Source organism: Barbus barbus (assembly GCF_936440315.1).
Source record: "Barbus barbus genome assembly, chromosome: 23".
In the NCBI taxonomy this organism is placed as follows: domain Eukaryota; kingdom Metazoa; phylum Chordata; class Actinopteri; order Cypriniformes; family Cyprinidae; genus Barbus; species Barbus barbus.
In genome coordinates this window covers 4,003,223-4,020,220 of record NC_136751.1, presented here as the reverse complement: position 1 = coordinate 4,020,220, position 16,998 = coordinate 4,003,223, and the positions used below count along the sequence as shown (strand labels likewise).

The window sequence follows — 16,998 nt, the reverse complement described above, 5'->3', positions numbered from 1 at the left end:
ATTAAGATATTTCAAATCTTCTGAAATTATACAGTGGTTTGATGTGAGAAACAGACTGAAATTGAAGCCATTATTAACTGAAAATCTTGACATTGGCTCTAGATCTCCTTGGTTTGTTCAAGAAAAGTAGCTATGTCTATTCTTCTTTTTTTGAGTTAGTCTGTTTCCCTCGCAAAGCCATTGTGTGACTTACAAGTCACCTGGGCCAGTGTTATTTTACTATTATTTGTATACTATTACAGTATTTATTAATATTCTGAGAGCTTTTATTTTTAGTTTAGTAGCATTTTAGTAATTGTGCTTTTTTCATTTTTACTTTTTTTTTTTTTATGTTACTATTTGTTTAATTTGTATCATTGTTTTACTTTACAGTTTTTTTTATTATTTTAGTGCTTCAACTTCAGTTTTTTTGTTTTTTTTTAGACTTAAGTCCATTTTTATTTAATTATTGAATTATTTAATATTAAGGATTGACAATATTCTCTTTTTTGTAGTTTCAGCGAGTTCCCTGGATATCCTGATGAGTGATGGTGAGGAGGAGAGCTCCTTTCTCTCGTTGCCCAACTCTGTCCTTCAGCGCCACTGTTTGACCTCTGACCTCTCTGAAACAGCCACCTCAGAACAGCAGCAGCTGCTCATACAGGTATGATCCTATAACACTATTCTAGTATTAACCTGGGCAATTCATATTACAAACTGTGCTCATTAAGGCAAGAATCACTGTTACAGATGCTTATAACTGGGTTTAGGGATTTACTGCAACATGTTATTTTCAGATTCTGTGTAGTAGAATATTTAGACTACCATTCAAAAGTTTGGGGTTAGATATTAAAAAAAAAAAAAAAATATTTAGAAAAGATTCATTAATATGATCAAAGGGGATTTTTTTTTTTATTATGTTATAAAATATTTTTTTCCAAGTAAGCTGTTTTTTTTTTTACTTTCTATTCATCAAAGAATCCTGAAAAATGCGTCCACACTGAAGAATAATTTATATATATATATATATATTACAATAGAAAACCATTATTTAGATATAAAAATATTTTGCAATATTACTATTTTATTTTTATTTTTACAATTTTTTACTTTTTACTGTATTTATGATCAAATAAATGCAGCCTTGGGGAGCATAAGAGACTCCTTTCAAAAACATTAACACATCCTGCCAATCCAAACTTTCAAGTGGTGCAATATACATGTATATTAAACCCTCAACAGTCAGTGTTTCTGTGAGACAGTGTTGTGATTAGTGGTCGACGAGTGTTTACTTCCTTTTTAATTATATTTTTATTAAATATTTATTTATTTGCAAAAAATAAAGTATAATTATGATTATTTTACACATTTATTTTTTTATAAATTTCTTAAATATTTAAAAAATTATATCGGCCATCGGCACCCTGCTATCCAATATATCGGCATCGGCTGTGAAAAAACCAATATCGGTCGACCACTATTTGTGATTGAATCCGTCTTCACCAGATCACTGCATTCAGGAGCTGGTCACTGTGTGATTGGTCTGTTCTGTAGCTGTGTGATCTCTGCGTAATTGGTTTCACAGGGTTAATAAGTCACAGCTAACAGGCAGCGCTCCCTCTGTGTTCTGTGTTTAAACAATGTTATCAGCTCTAGAGCTTCTCAGACGAGCTGCTTTCTCTGGTTCTCTGTAAATGACCACAGAGTCCGAGTGTTTCAGTGTAAGATTCCCTCAGAGTAACATCTGCAGGCAAATCACATTTCAGTTGGTTTATTAGATGGGCTGCTATTTGCTCATTCAGTGATCTTGTTTATTAGTCTGTATCAGATCTAAAAACAACCATTTTTATGCTTAAATTTTAAATAATAGAGAATTGTTTGTTCACTAAAGTGGACCACTGATTAGCAATTAAAGCTAAATGTTTACATGTTCTAAAGATAATGTGAGTGGTGTTTGAATCCCATGACGCTATGTTTGGGAGTTGGTGCCAGTGTGTTTCTGTGTGTTTGTTTATTGGTGGCTTGGAAGTATAATTAGTTCCCAAATCTTTGGGTTGAGTCGCACCTTCCATTCATAAGTTCTTTCTTAAACTGGAATGTAAAGTCCACACTGGAGGTTTAGTTATTACTAGTTAGGTTGTAACGAATTCTGTACTTTATTCAGTTGCATTTTCAAGTTGTTCTTAAAGGTGATGTATGTAGGATTTACAAAAATATTGAAGCCCCCCCCTCCTCAGACTTGATGCACACAAAGGTTGCTAGATTAACGACACCAACAGGAACGAGCGCACATGACAATGAATGAAATGAAATGCGCTGTGTTTTCCGCCAACTAGCAACCCGGCGTGCCGAAATACATTTGGGTGAACTGGCAGTGGGCGGGTTTCACAAACCGATATTCCGGGCCAGAACGCACATTTTCAAAGGAGAATAACTGACTGTAGCATTGTTTTTCAGATAAACAATATGTTAACATAGCATGATTCATAAATATCTGCAAACATATTATAGTATTTTTAAGCTTTAGTAGAGTCAAAAACTTACATACAGCACCTTTAAGGCAGAAGGTAGCTAGTAGTTCGTAAATTTTCTGTGAAGTCATACAGTCGCATAATATGACGTGTGTACCCTCAATAATCCAATATTTGCTTTCAAATACATGAGGAAAAGTTGTATAAATGCTGTGAATTTCAATCTATATTAACTTATGTTTCTATTGAGATACTATGAAATATTCCATAGTCATAGGTGTATTTTTTTTTTTTGCAAGTAAAATTCTGAAACTGTATTTTGAGTTAATAAGGATCAGTAAATAAATACTGATACAAAAACATAAGATTTTTTTTTTACACTAAGTGCAAATAGCCAGCCTTGTTGGCAAAGGCTATTTATACTAACTCCACCCACTAACGTGTGATTGGGTTAGTCAACACTAAAAAAAGATGCTAATTCAGCATCAGTTTCAGTGATGGTAGAGCGTGTGCTTTTTAACACGATAGACCTGAATTCAAGCCCACCTTTTGCCGAACTTTTTTCACCCTTTTCAAGTTTCATATCGCATCAGAAAGGCATTTATTTTCAATAAAATTTGAAAAGAGTATCAGGTAGGGTTAGGGTAGGTGTAGGGAGGGATTTATTGTACTACAATACTGAGGTGCAGACAATTGCCACTATTTGCAAGTAGTATAAAAAGCAGAAAATCTTGCTATTTTAACATAGTGTAAATAGTCTATAGCTATTTGCACTTAGTGTAAAAAGTATCTATCGCTAAAAAATTATGCTATTTACACTTTGTCCCTTTTTTTTATTATTTAAGGACAAGAATGCACACATAGCACTGCTGCTTAGATTGGGTTCATGTTGAAGAGTCACTAACAAAGTAATTTATTAACAAGTGTAAAATTATTCATTAGGACGTGTGTGTAAACGATTGAAGTTTGTCAAGTGAAACATGAGTTTGTTTTATTCCAACCATTACTCCTGGTTGGAGGCGTGTGTAAATGCATTAGCTGTAACTTAGTGCTCCTTTATGTCCAAACTAGGCTAAGTTGCGCACAGCTGGTGAAACCGGCCCCTGGTCCCTAGATATGAGTTACATAACATGATCCACTGTTATTTAGTGAAGCATTAGGAGTGCAGTCCTCCTCTCTTTGATCTCCAAGGGTGGATAAACATCTCTGTAAAAGACAATCTGGAGTGAGATTTGAGTGCGCTGGAGTTTCCAGGCTTTTCAGCATACCATGAGCACAGGAGCGATCCGATTGGCTGGAGATCACGTGTGGTGTGTCCTGATCTCTGCTTTTCAATGCATTGACAACTCTTCTCAATACAAACAATAGTTTAGACATGGGATAGCTTTGTGTATGTGCTTCTCTAGATCAATCTGTGTTGACCAGGCAGTGTTACCTGTGAAGGTGCAATGATTTCCAGTCTAATGAATGTCTGAAATACAGGATTTTAAGACATCAAATCTTCCAGTATAGCTTCATCTCGGTGTGTTGGTATGTGCACATTTTTCCTGATATTCGAGGTTGAGTTATTTTGTTTGATTTGCTGTTTCATATTTTGTCTATAATTAATTGTCACACCACTGATCTTCTTGCTTTCATGCTTTTCTACTCTCCTTTTTCCCCGTCATTCTTCATTTGTGTGTCTCTGCGCTGCCTTCTCACCATTTCACCTGCACAGAAGGTTACTTTGTCCTGTTCCTGGACGTCTGCCTACGTAATTCCCTCTGATTCTTTCTTTGTGCTTAGCTGTGAGCTACTTTGTGTCGTTCTGACGTCAACTTTACAAAGCACACTGTACTGCAGTAAAGTCTCTTATGTTCATAGATCCACCCTGTTTGCTTAAATGTCTCTATTTAGAGGTTTTGTAGTCATCTGGGTTCTGTATCCAAGGTAGTTTGTGCCAGTAGGAATAGTCACTTGCCCATTAAGCTTTCTTGTGATGGTTCAATTTTGTCTTCATTTACTTTCATTCCAAACTAGTATGATTTTCTTTTATTCTGTTGATCACATATTTTTGTAGCTGTCCTGGCTGTTTGTTCTGTTACTGCAAAATCATAGTGACCCAAAAAATGTAAAAAGGCTTGTGCATTATACATTAAATTATGAAATATTTTTAATTTTTCCATGGAATAAATTGTCATATGGGTTAGGGATGACATGAATAGGTTGAGTAAATTATGCTTTTATTTAGGTTTATTTTTTTATTAATATTTTATTTTGCATGAACACTTCTTAAAAAGAAAAATCAACCTATGTGTTTCATTTCAGAAATACCTATCCCTTTCCTCTTGTCTGCTTTAGTGTTTCCCTCATAGTTCAGGTTGTGGAAGGTTCTTTAGCACGGCTGGCATTCATGGTTTCTTGTGTGTTTGTGCAGACGCTGCAAGAGAGAGTTTGTGAGTTCCAGTCACGTTTGCGCAGCGAAGACGCTGCAAAAAGACTCCTGCTACAGCGACTGCAGACACACGACCACCAGCTCAACCAAGACATCCAGCAGAACGAGGAGCATCTGTCCATTAACCAAGAACCTCAAGAGCAGCTCAGACTGCAGGACGGCCAGCTCAACCAAGCTGTGTCACCTACAGGTGAGAGAGAGAGACCTGATATGAGATTGTATAATTAACACATTTATAATAAATATATTAATTTCTTGTGTTGAGACCTAAAAAAGTGGGGAAAAAGCATCTTGTATATGGGTTTGAAATTAAATGAGTAGGTTGAGTAAATGTTTGCTTTTTTCCCTAAAAAAAAAAAAAGTTGGGCTTGTTTTTCAGATTGTTGAAACATTACATAATTACATTATTATTAATAGAAATATTCTATTTTAATTATAAAATTTATATTTTTGTACATTTTAATTAATTTTTTGTGTATTTCATTAATAATGAATACTTTTATAATAAAACTATTTACGGTATTACTTATCTTGTGACCTAAAAGTTAGAAAAATCTGCTTGCTTGCCATAAAGTGTGTGTGTGGGGGTGTGTTTGTTTTTGTAGGTGTGAGGACCTCTAGTGTTTTGACACAGAGACCTGTGGATTTTCCCAGCGCTGTACAAGTGAGTAAAGTTCACTCACAGGAGCGACTTCAAAAAGACGAGGGAGAACAACTTGCTCTCATTACTGGGCTGTGCACACAGGTACATTACACACACACACACACACAGAGAGAGAGAGTGAGAGAGAGAATAAGGCTCAGTTTTCCAGCCAGACTCACACGAGCACCACCAGATCATTTATATTCCTCAGCCACCATGCATTGTGACCTTTTATGCATTGATATTCATTGTTTCTGTCTGGTTGGATTAAAATAGATCGATACATCATGAGTATGGATGCAGGATACTTCCTGACTAATTTTTGTAAAGGGATTTGGCTGAATAATGCTGTTGGTTTGTGGTTTTGTAGGTCAAGGAGCTGGAGGAAAAACTAGTGGATCAGACGCAGGAGGTGGAGAGACTGCGCTCTGAGCTGGTGAGAGACTGAATTATTAGGGACAGGGAGAGTTGTGTCACACTCAGTGCCATTGTATGAATCACCTGATCCTGGTGGGCTAAAGTCACCACAATTCTATTGTTTAATAAAGAGCTCCTGCTCCTGCAGGTTTACACTGACCTGATTTAGTTTTACGATGGGAGGGGAGTAGAGAGGAATGTATGCCTTCGGCCCTGGAAGATTTACAATTGGCACTGATCTCAAATGTGAGATGGGTGTGAGTGTACTTAACTGTACTTTATAGCTTTGTCCCCCAGAGAAAGCTAAATATAATAAAACCTCACCCTCTTTCGGAAAAATAATTGACATTTATTTAATGCATTAAATAAAAAGAACTGTTAAGTTACTCAATCGTTCAAAAAATTACTTTCACATTTAAAAAAAAAGAAAGAAACCAAGGATGCATTAAATTGCTCAAATGTGACCGTAAAGACATTTTTAATGTTACAAAAGATTTCTATTTCAAATAAATGCTGTTTTTTAGCTTTCTATTCATTAAAGAATCCTGAAAAAAAGTTTCCACAAAAATGTTAAGCAGCAAAGTCAACACTGATCATAAAATGTTTCAGAAATAAATTACATTTTAAAATGTAGCCAAATAGAAAGCAGTTATACAGTTAGAAATATTTTACAATTTTACGGTATTTTGGATCAAATAAATGTGGCCTTGGTGAGCATAAGATACTTTTTCAAAAACATTAAAAATCTTACTGACTCAATGCATATGCAGTGAACATTTTTACTTTGAGTCTCATTACTGTAATGAACATTTGCTAATTTTAACTGATCCAAATGTATTCACACAATAAATAAAATACAATTTTAAAGAATTTTCAATGTTTTCCGCCAGTATAAAGATTTATGTTAGGGAATTTGGAGAGGCTTTGGGTTAGAATTTGCAAATAGTAATTATAGTTAGCATTCTTCATTTAGCTAAGTAAATGTATATGTGTGTATCTAGGGGGCGACAGATCTGGAGAAACAGCTCGAGGTGCTGGAGAGTGAGAACCAGCGGCTCAAGCAAGAGCTGAGGGCCAGTCAGACCCAGACCACCTGCTCTACCGGCCACTGCCCACACAGCCAGGTACTCACACAACCATAAATCACTTAAACCTCAAATACAGTCCGATTGGTTGTTTCTGTAATGACATCATAATTACTTTAAGCAATAAATGTTTTGGTGTTTCACAGCTGTTCTATAATGCTCCTCTCTCTGTCTGCATCTGTTCCAGGATGTGGAGGCCCTGCGTGGAGAGCTGTGCCGTAAGGACGAGGAGTGCCGCGAGCGGGAGCGGCGACTGGCTGCGCTGGAGCAGCAGGTGCAGGAGAGGACTGGTGTAGTAGCTCAGCTCCAGCAGCAGCTGCAGGAGGCGGCGCAGCGCAGACAGGAGCTCCAGCAGCAGCTGGAAGAGGCGTCACGTCTCAGGAGCCAGAGCGAGGAGCAGCTGACCTCACGGCTTCATGACACTGAGGAGGCTCTGTCTCGCCAGGCTGCTCTGACACCACAGGTCAAGGTGAGAGTGTGCTAATGAAACATTAGCTGTGTCTCATTTCAAAGCCTGCTCTGTCCACAGGTTGCATTTGTCAGCTGCTTATGTCACTGAGGATGTCTCATTTAAGAAACGGAACCTATAATATATAAATGACTGTTATACCTCATGAGCTGCAAATTACTGTAATTTCTTTCTTACTGTGCATTGGAATGGTTGTTTTTCTTAAATGATACATCCCAATGACGTATACAGCTAACATTTTTTAATTTTTTTTTTTTTTTAAAAAGAAAAGAATAGTATAGCAAATTTAAACTAACAAAGTAGACAAAATATTTTTTTTTAATGTCAAAGAAAATTGTTCCTAAAAATAAAAGTAATATAAGGCAGTTAAATCAAAAGATCACAGCCGTGACAACCTAAGATATTTTTTAAATAAATAAAAAATAATACAAAAAGGTATGAGGTGATCACATCATCAAATGTTGGAATCGTGTCCTGTTTTTACTATATTTTTGATTATAGAAATGCAAACTTTTTGAGCAAAAGAGACATCTTAAAAAAATTATGAAATCTTTATTATTCCAAGCTTTTGACTGGTAGTGTAAATAAAGCTATAGACATTTATTCTAATTAAGAGAAGATTCACAAATTGGCCACAGAATAGCAAACATGGTATCTGGCAGTATTTCCATGTTTTCCATGTGTATAGTATATTGTGTAGTCACCTCTATTACCACAATATGTATATTCTCTTCACATTTACAATACAATATACTTATAGCCAGCGCCCTGTGACTTCTCTAAGGAATGCACTTAATATATTGATTCTCTGCCTTTCACCAAAAACAAGATGCACTTCTCCTAACTGAAGTGATTTAATCTGTATCTCACTCTTCCTGCAGTATGTGACTAAGACTGTTGAAGTGGAGTCTGCTCAGTGTAAACAGGCTTTAATGGCGGCTCAGGCCCGTAACCAGACGCTGCAGGAGCAGCTGAGTGTCCAGAGGCAGCTCCTCAGAGAGCTGGAGCAGCAGCTGCACGAGTCCCAGAGAACCAGCAGTCAGCTCCGCCAGCAGGTACCACACTCACTTCCTGTGAGCGCTGCTTCGAGTTTAGAGGTCTGCGCGGTTTTCAGTTTTAAATTGGCTGGATTTTAATTAATTTAAATGAATAGAAAGGACTTTAACAATTTAATATTTAATTGAAATGTTAACAATATTACTCTCTGAAATGTTTTTTTCCAGAAATCTGTTAATTTTTCTAAAGTGTGTTTTATTATTTAATACACGTTTATCAAAAATGGTGGTAATCAAATGAATGCATAAAGAATTAATCTTAGTCTTTAATTAACCTTACATAATAAAATGTAATGAAATTTGAAACAAATCCTTTTTTGGCAAAGGAAGTGCTGCACAACAGAGGTTTGCATTTAAGTTTTTGCTTAAAACATGAATGGAAAATGCATATATTTTGTGAAATTCCTGAAAAAAAATGAACAAACTGTATTATTGTTAATACTTTGAGAAGTACATTCTATTGTACAGTAGTAATGCATTTCTGTCATAAAGTTAAAACTAACTTTTATTTTGTCTGGTTGTAGTGAAGACCTTTTGAGTTTGTTTGTGTATCTTGTGATAGTTTTTAACAAATGAAATGCTGGTGAAGTGACTCTCAGAGCAGCTCTGGAGATGCAGTTTGTGTGCTCATGTCCTCCTCATATAGTGGGACGGCAGATGCTGAAAACTCCATATGCATCACACATGATTCAGTATATTTAGTAGATGAAACTGTGCCACTCATTCGACCTCATATTTGCATAGCAGTCTTTTTGTACTTTAACCTATTCACAGACACTATTTCTTATGGTTATTTGATTGATTATTCAGACCTACTTTTGATTTATTCATCCAACATTCCACATTATACTGTAAATTCCTTTTATTATGACTGGACTTCATGATTTTCTGCACGGTGGTAATCACAAGGCTCTAGTTCCAGGCCTCTCTGATATCGATGTTGTGACAGAGCTGGTTAACGGCTCTCTCTCTCTTCACTTGCGTTGCAGCTGAGGACAGACCGTGGCCGTCTGTATGGCCTGCTCTCCAAGGCGGTGGGTGGGGGTAACACCGAGGTCACCCACAGGCTCTCCAAGGTCGGCCAGAATACTCTGCAGGGGTCAAAGGTCAAAAATGTGTCATGGGTCAGATCCCAACTGTCATTCATAGGAAGTGGTTTACTGTGAGCAGACTTTTGGGTCTTTGTCCCATTTTTAGTGCCATTCAAAAATGTAGTTTGATGTTGGCTCATGCTCATTTTTGACCTGTAAAACCCTGAAACTTTGCAGAGTAACTAGCTCACATTCCCTTCAGGTTTATAATTTATTCTACCTGCAGTAGTTATCCCTTCTAACTTACTGTGAAATAGTCAATGTCACCCCCGTTGTGTACTTTATACATATTGATGGTGTGTGACCCCAGATGCACTTCCCATGTGTGACCAACAGCCCTCCACCCACCCACAGGTCTTCTTTCACTTAACTAACTGCATTAGGTCAGTCTAACTAATGACACTGGTTAGGAGTCATGACTGGGTTTGTGTTATGTTGGTCAGAAGTAAAGCTATTTTATTCAAATAAGGTGGAACTTAGGATATGCTCATCTGTGGTGTTTTAAACTGTTGTGATTGATTTAGCATTAAGGTGGAAAGTAGTTGTCACCTGATATGGTTTTTTGAAATATTAGGAAGTATAATGACCAATATAACACTGATGTATGATATCACAGATACCAGATGTTTGGCTGGTTGTGTAGATAATACATGCATAAGCATCCAATTTAGCGTCACAAATATCTTGCATAAAATTATTAATTATTTAAATGATAATATCTGAACTTAATAAAATTTGTAAAATAGACGGATGTATACTTTATATAGAAATTATTGGTTCTGTAATGCTACTGTAGTAATTTTAAGTAAACACTGTAACCACTCTCCAGTCTGAACGGGGTTACAATTGAGGACTGTTTGGTTGTATATTTTGCCATTTCAGATGTTTGGATAACTGGTTTTCTCATGACATCTGAATAAGATCAAATCAGTGTCTGTAAAAATGTGTTTACACTGACAGTGATCTTGATACAAATCATACATTCAGAGTGTTGGCGATTTAATCTCTGTCATTGTAAAAGCTCCTTTATACTACCTTATGTAATTCCTCATTTAAAACATTTACTATTTGAATAGCTCAGTGACACGGGATTTTATTGACCTTGGGGTCAGATGTGTTGACAGTGTTGTGTGTGTGTGTGTGTTAGATCCTGGTGTATGAGGGGGAGATGGAGAGAGCTCAGGGTCAGCTGGAGGCAGAGATGCAGAGTCTGGAGGAGGAGAAGAACAGAGTGATCGAGGAAGCTTTTATCAGAGCCGAGAGCGAGATGAAGGCCGTCCACGAGAACCTAGCAGGTGAGACCATGTGTGTTTGAGTCCAGGTCGTGTTTCACCCTCAAGTCAAAATAGAAATAGGCCTAAGCAAATATATTGTTCTTAAACAAAACCCATTTGGATTTATTTTCCTCTCATATTCTCATTACTTTGATGCAAAAAAGGCAATTAGTGTTCTTGTTAAATGTATTTCACATAGTAATAACAGTAAATTATGCACAATTACAAGCAATTAACCATAAACCAAATCCTATAATTGTACATGTTGTTAATATTACTCAATATTTATTTGTGTAATTAAACTGAAACAAGGACACCTTGAAATAAAACAACCAGGAAATATACTTAAACTAAAGTGTTATACATATCATAGTGCTATATGTACTGTCTTTTGTATTGCTTTACATAAAAATTGTTATTATGCCATAATTTATTCATTTTAATATTGTACAACTGTATTAGTGTAATATTATTTTTTACTAAAAAAAAACTTTAAATAGTTTTTTGTTGTTGCCTTTTTTCTTTTACCTGTTAATGTGGTGAAGCCACAATTTATGGATGGATGGATTTTTTAAGTCTCTTTTTTTATCTCGACAACTATACTTCATTAGAAAGGTCAAAGACAAATTGATGAGATAAAATTTGACATTTGTTTTGTTGTATATATCTTATAGTGACAATTTCTTTATTTTAGTCTATGTCTTCATGAAATATGAGCCCCTTATGCATCCAGAAAAAACTTCCTCAGGGCTTTTAGTCCAAAGGTGTGCTCATTTGGGTAAAAACCTGGATTCCTCAACCTAACGAGACTCACCATTGGGAATATTGGAAATTTAATTAAAAATGTACTTAATTATCATAAATAATAATATCATAATACAAAACTTTACTTGCAATACTTTATTCTAAGGTCCAATTCTCACTGTTAACAAACTATTAGCTATGACTTGCCTCAAACTCGTGAGTTGCTGCTTATTAATAGTAAGGGAGTTGCTAAGTTTAGGTATTGGGTAGGATTAGAGATGTAGAATATGGTCATTCAGAATATGTGCTTTTAAGTTAATAATAGGCATGCTAATAAGCAACTAGTTAATAATGAGAATTGGTCCCTATACTAAAGTGTTACCAAAATATTTGTGTTTCTCAAAAATGCTCTAGTTTATATGTTTTGTAAAAAAAATAATTTTATTTATTTCTCTTTTGATTGTTGTACAACAGGTGTGCGGATGAACCTCCTGACCCTGCAGCCAGCCCTGAGAACCCTCACCTGTGATTACAACTGTCTGAAGAGACAGGTGCAGGACTTCCCTTACATGCTGGAGAAAGCCATCACTGAGGCAAAGCAGGAGGTGAGAGCAGCGCATACGAGCTCACAGACACATCAGCCTGAGCGCAGCTCATCAGTCGTGTCTGTCTCTGATTACAGATCTGTCAGGTGATTGGAGAGGTGAGCAATGCAAACCAAGAACTGCTGCGCAAATACAAGCGGGAGATGAACCTGAGGAAGAAATGCCACAATGAACTGGTGCGCCTCAAAGGTGAGACTGCAGAGATTTCTGGGAATTGTGTAGTTTGATTCATATTACTGTATGTTGTTTGATTCTATGAAATTAGATATTCTAATTATAAAGATTTTGTTTTTCAGGAAACATTCGGGTGTTGTGCCGAGTACGTCCTGTATATGCTGGAGAAACAGATGCTGCTGACACCAAAAACATAGTAACCTTTGACCTTGATGATGATGCTGTTCTCTACTTGTCTAATAAGGGCAAGCTCATGACCTTTGAACTTGACAAAGTCTTTCCCACTCAGGCCACTCAGGAGGAGGTTAGTGCCTGAACTAGTTTTCTCCTACAGTTGTATTTCCCGTATCAGTTATTATATCACAGTCTTGTTATTATATCAGTTACTATACGCTTTCTTGTGATTGGACAGGTGTTCCAGGAAGTGCAGTCTCTGGTCACTTCCTGTATTGATGGCTTTAACATATGCATCTTTGCCTATGGGCAGACTGGCTCTGGAAAGACCTATACTATGGAGGTATATCACATGTTCTCAAATGTCACTCTAAAACTAAAAATATAACTATATTGTCCTAAAAAAAAAATCAAGCCCATTAAGACTTTTTGCATTGTGGCAATATTTTTGAAAAAAATAGGTCAAATTTGTTTTATGCACTACATACTAATTAATAATTATATTATTAATATTATAAAATATGCTATGCTAAATTGCTGCTCAAGAAATAGTTCTGATTATTTTCAGTGTTTAAAAAAATATTTTTATGATTACTGGTGTAGTTCAGTAACATCGTTAAATGTAATCTTTTAAAAAAAACTAAACAAATTGTAAATGAATATCAATCATTCATACCGTTAAACAATATGTTGTGTTACTTGCATTTAAAACACATTTAATAAAATTTTTTTTTTTTTTAAATACATGTTGGTTATGTAGTTTTCGTGTCAGTCTCTCATGTCTGGTTGTTTCATGCAGGGTGTCCCTGAAGACCCTGGCATTAACCAGCGTGCTCTGCGGCTGCTCTTCTCTGAAGTGTCTGAGAAAAAGCCTGACTGGGACTATAAGATCACAGTCAGCATGGTGGAAATCTACAATGAGACACTTCGGTGAGAAAAACAGACACAAGTAGAGCTGCACTGTGACAGCAGGAGGGAGAGATGATGATGATGATGATGATCAAATGCTGTACAGGAGCTGTTTCAGTGTGACGTGCTCATCACTGCAGCATATTCAGCACTCTTTTATTGTCCCAATGTCACACTGAAGTGTGTGTGACCTGCCACAGATTCTGCCGGTCAGCAGTTATGTAAAAACAGATTAGATTTAAAATCTCTCAGGCCATCTGCAAGACACAAACAGATCACACGTCACACATTACCCCCTACACTGTCTGTTCACTCGCCCTGTCCCTCACTTTTCCTGTCCTGCCTCCTGCTGTGTTGTGTAACTCAAACAGATGTGCATAGGCTCTGATTCAGCTTGCCTGCGTAATGTTAATCTGTGCCCCACTTTAAGTTTTGCGCAGATAAAATGAATTAATTTGTGTTTTTCTGATTCCAACAGAAACCTGTTGGGCGACAATCCCAATGAGAAGCTGGATATAAAGATGTGTCCAGACGGCAGTGGACAGCTGTATGTGCCAGGACTCACAGAGTTCACCGTGGAGAGCGTGGAGGACATTAACAAGGTGAAGCTCAAAGCATCTGACCAGAGTTATGCTTCCTGTCGTCTCTTCATGCTTTAAAGCCAGCTTCATGAACTTGATAAATAAATGAATATCACCACTATTAGATACATTTTTAATGGAAAAGCAACAAAGTTTCCTTGTTAGGTCAGTTTGTAGACAATGTAAAGCATATCCATTGCTACTCCTCTCTGAAAACTGTGAAAGTAGTAAATTTTTTACTACTTAAAGTATACCTCATATAAATAAAAAAAAATATTTGGTCTTTATTTTAAATGTGTTGTCATATTTGATATGCAAATTTCTAAGGCCTCTAAATTATCAAAACTTTGCTGAAAAATCTGTTGTACACAACATGCCTTCATCTGATTGATTATATTTTTTTAGCGAATAAAGGGCATTTTAGTATGTGTACCTTTTCAGGCTTAATGATTTTTATAAAGTAAATGTATAGTAAGCATAACTTTGTTATATTATCAAAAAATCATGTTAAACATGAGTATCAAACATGATACATCAGGCTTTTGAGAAAGTGTTTGCTTTCAAACATTTAAAAAAATTTATGTTTTTGTTATTATTTCAGATTTTACAGGGTTAAGGTGTCCTTGTTACAGTGTAATTATACAATAAAATACTGAGTAATATTAATTAGCAACATGTACTTACTACGGGATTAGGGTTTGGTTTAGTTGCTTGTAATTCTACATAATTTACTGTTAGTATTATAGTATAACAAGGATAATTATAGTATAAAAGAGACTGTAAAATAAAGTGATATTTTAGACGTTATTTAGTGAAAATAGTTCAGATGTGTTCAATAATCAGTGTTCTGATGCCAGGTCTGTCATATAGACGAGCATCAATCCATTCAGTTTAATTCATTGTTTGTAACCGCTGACCTTTGACCTTGCAGGTGTTTGACCTGGGTCACATGAACAGGGCGACAGCGTGCACTAATCTAAACGAGCACAGCTCTCGCTCTCATGCCCTCCTTATCGTCACAGTGGCAGGTTTCAACTCTTCCACGGGCCACCGCACCTCAGGTACACACAATGTTCATTTAAACTGGAAGTAATTAAACTGCAAATATGAAACCTTCACTTTTTGTTCTCGTTTTTTGCAGGTAAGCTCAATCTGGTGGATCTGGCTGGTTCTGAGCGGATTGCCAAATCCGGCGCCGAGGGCAGCCGTCTGCGTGAGGCTCAGTGTATCAACAAATCACTGTCTGCGCTGGGCGACGTCATCAACGCCCTGCGCTCCAAACACTCACACGTGCCCTTCAGGAACTCCCGCCTCACGTACCTGCTGCAGGACTCACTCAGCGGAGACAGCAAGACCCTCATGATGGTGCAGGTGTGTGAGCGCTCTCTGGATCACTGGGTCAGCAGGGTTATAATGAAGAGAGGCTTGCTTTAAACCTCGGCGCATTTTGAGTGGATTATAATGGATTTAGGGATAAAGACTGTACTTGGTACAGCACGAGCAGACCAGGTATTTTAAGCAGTTTGTGCACACCCTCTCCTGTTGTTTTATGGTAATCGCCACAGAAATCACCTCTTATGCTAAAAAACTTCGTTGTGAACTAATGGAATTAAAAAGGCTGTTGTATTAAAGGCGAAATAAAAGTCATTAATGGAATCATAACGAAGTGGTTTTGAATTGGAACCACAGTACTTATATTCCTTATGATTCCCAAACAAGAAGTTTACAGAATTTTTTATCTACATAATTTACAGTTTACCATTCCCTCCAGTACTGTTTCTCACAACTCTGAGATTCTGAGATAAACTGTGCTTCTTCTCTCTGTATCTCAGGTGTCTCCTCTAGAGAGTAACGTCAGTGAGTCAGTTTGCTCTCTGAAGTTCGCTCAGCGTGTTCGTACTGTTGAGATCGGGCCCTCGTCTTTGTCACGCCGCCAAGCAGAGAACTCCTCAACATCCTCGTCTCCAACTCATGACAGCGTGGAGGTACACCAGCACAAACACACGCATCCTCACGAGTTCATGTCTAAGATCAATAATACCTTTTAAATTGCAGTGGCCTCATTCATCAATACACTAATCAATACACTCATTATTACTTTTCCTCTGCTCCTGTTCATTATTATAATGTGATTTGTGTGTGATTTAAAATTAGAGAAATTAATTTAGAAAATGTATGGTTCTCACATAGGTAACACAAATTTGAACCCAATATTTTATTGTCCAAGTAAGTGACAAATGTAGGCCCCCATGATAACAGTAAACTGCTGCCGTACAACTTTGTTATTTACATTTTAAAAGATTAAATAATTAAATACATTATTTGAATAGTTTATAATATTTTAATGTTTTGTGCTGTTTTTTTTAATATAATTGTGTATCATATATAATTAATCCAGAATTAAATTTATTAGACATGCTTTCTGGTTATTAAAAGTTAATTAAGCTATTAATTAAACCACAGAGAATTTTTTGTTAAATTGTATGTTTCATGATTTGAATTAATTATTACAGTTTAATTATAAAAATTGAATCCAGTGGAATTAAAATGGAAAATGCACAATTTGGGAGAAATAAAATGGAAATTTGGAAAAGTAAAATGCATTTCATTATAAACAATTAATAAAATGTTAACTTGTATAACGAAAAAGAAAAAAAAAATAATTGGGGGAAAAAAACAACTTTTTATAAGGTGCTACAAATGCAGGTCAGCATTTACAAAATAATCTCTTTTCTCACATAGCTGGACTCTCCTCCCGTGACCCCTGTGCCGCTCCCCATCTCAAGGGCCAGCAGCGCAGGTTCAACCCTCTCCTCCAACTCTAAAACCCCCACAACCCGGCGGAGGTCCCACAGTCAGCTGTCCACAGGTTAGGAGAGAGAGAAACACCTAC

The 16,998-nt window shown here is 36.5% G+C and overlaps 1 protein-coding gene across 17 annotated transcripts in view; it reads left to right on the top strand.

The window, feature by feature from the left end:
- The window catches only part of kifc3 (kinesin family member C3), a 42,160-nt gene that overhangs the window by 19,452 nt on the left and 5,710 nt on the right, over positions 1–16,998 (top strand). For 6 of the 17 annotated variants that reach the window (XM_079374097.1, XM_079374104.1, XM_079374098.1 and 3 more), the window contains exons 3-21: positions 495–643; positions 4,867–5,074; positions 5,490–5,629; positions 5,898–5,963; positions 6,946–7,068; positions 7,217–7,498; positions 8,380–8,553; positions 9,543–9,629; positions 10,792–10,939; positions 12,137–12,267; positions 12,345–12,456; positions 12,564–12,745; positions 12,854–12,958; positions 13,415–13,545; positions 14,003–14,126; positions 15,037–15,166; positions 15,247–15,476; positions 15,938–16,090; positions 16,848–16,974. In XM_079374097.1, the coding sequence (XP_079230223.1) occupies positions 495–643; positions 4,867–5,074; positions 5,490–5,629; positions 5,898–5,963; positions 6,946–7,068; positions 7,217–7,498; positions 8,380–8,553; positions 9,543–9,629; positions 10,792–10,939; positions 12,137–12,267; positions 12,345–12,456; positions 12,564–12,745; positions 12,854–12,958; positions 13,415–13,545; positions 14,003–14,126; positions 15,037–15,166; positions 15,247–15,476; positions 15,938–16,090; positions 16,848–16,974 (2,802 nt within the window). Of the gene's footprint in view, positions 1–494; positions 644–4,167; positions 4,204–4,866; positions 5,075–5,489; positions 5,630–5,897; positions 5,964–6,945; positions 7,069–7,216; positions 7,499–8,379; positions 8,554–9,542; positions 9,630–10,791; positions 10,940–12,136; positions 12,268–12,344; positions 12,457–12,563; positions 12,746–12,853; positions 12,959–13,414; positions 13,546–14,002; positions 14,127–15,036; positions 15,167–15,246; positions 15,477–15,937; positions 16,091–16,847; positions 16,975–16,998 lie in introns of all 17 variants that reach the window. The other 11 variants (XM_079374100.1, XM_079374106.1, XM_079374101.1 and 8 more) reach the window with 3 other exon arrangements.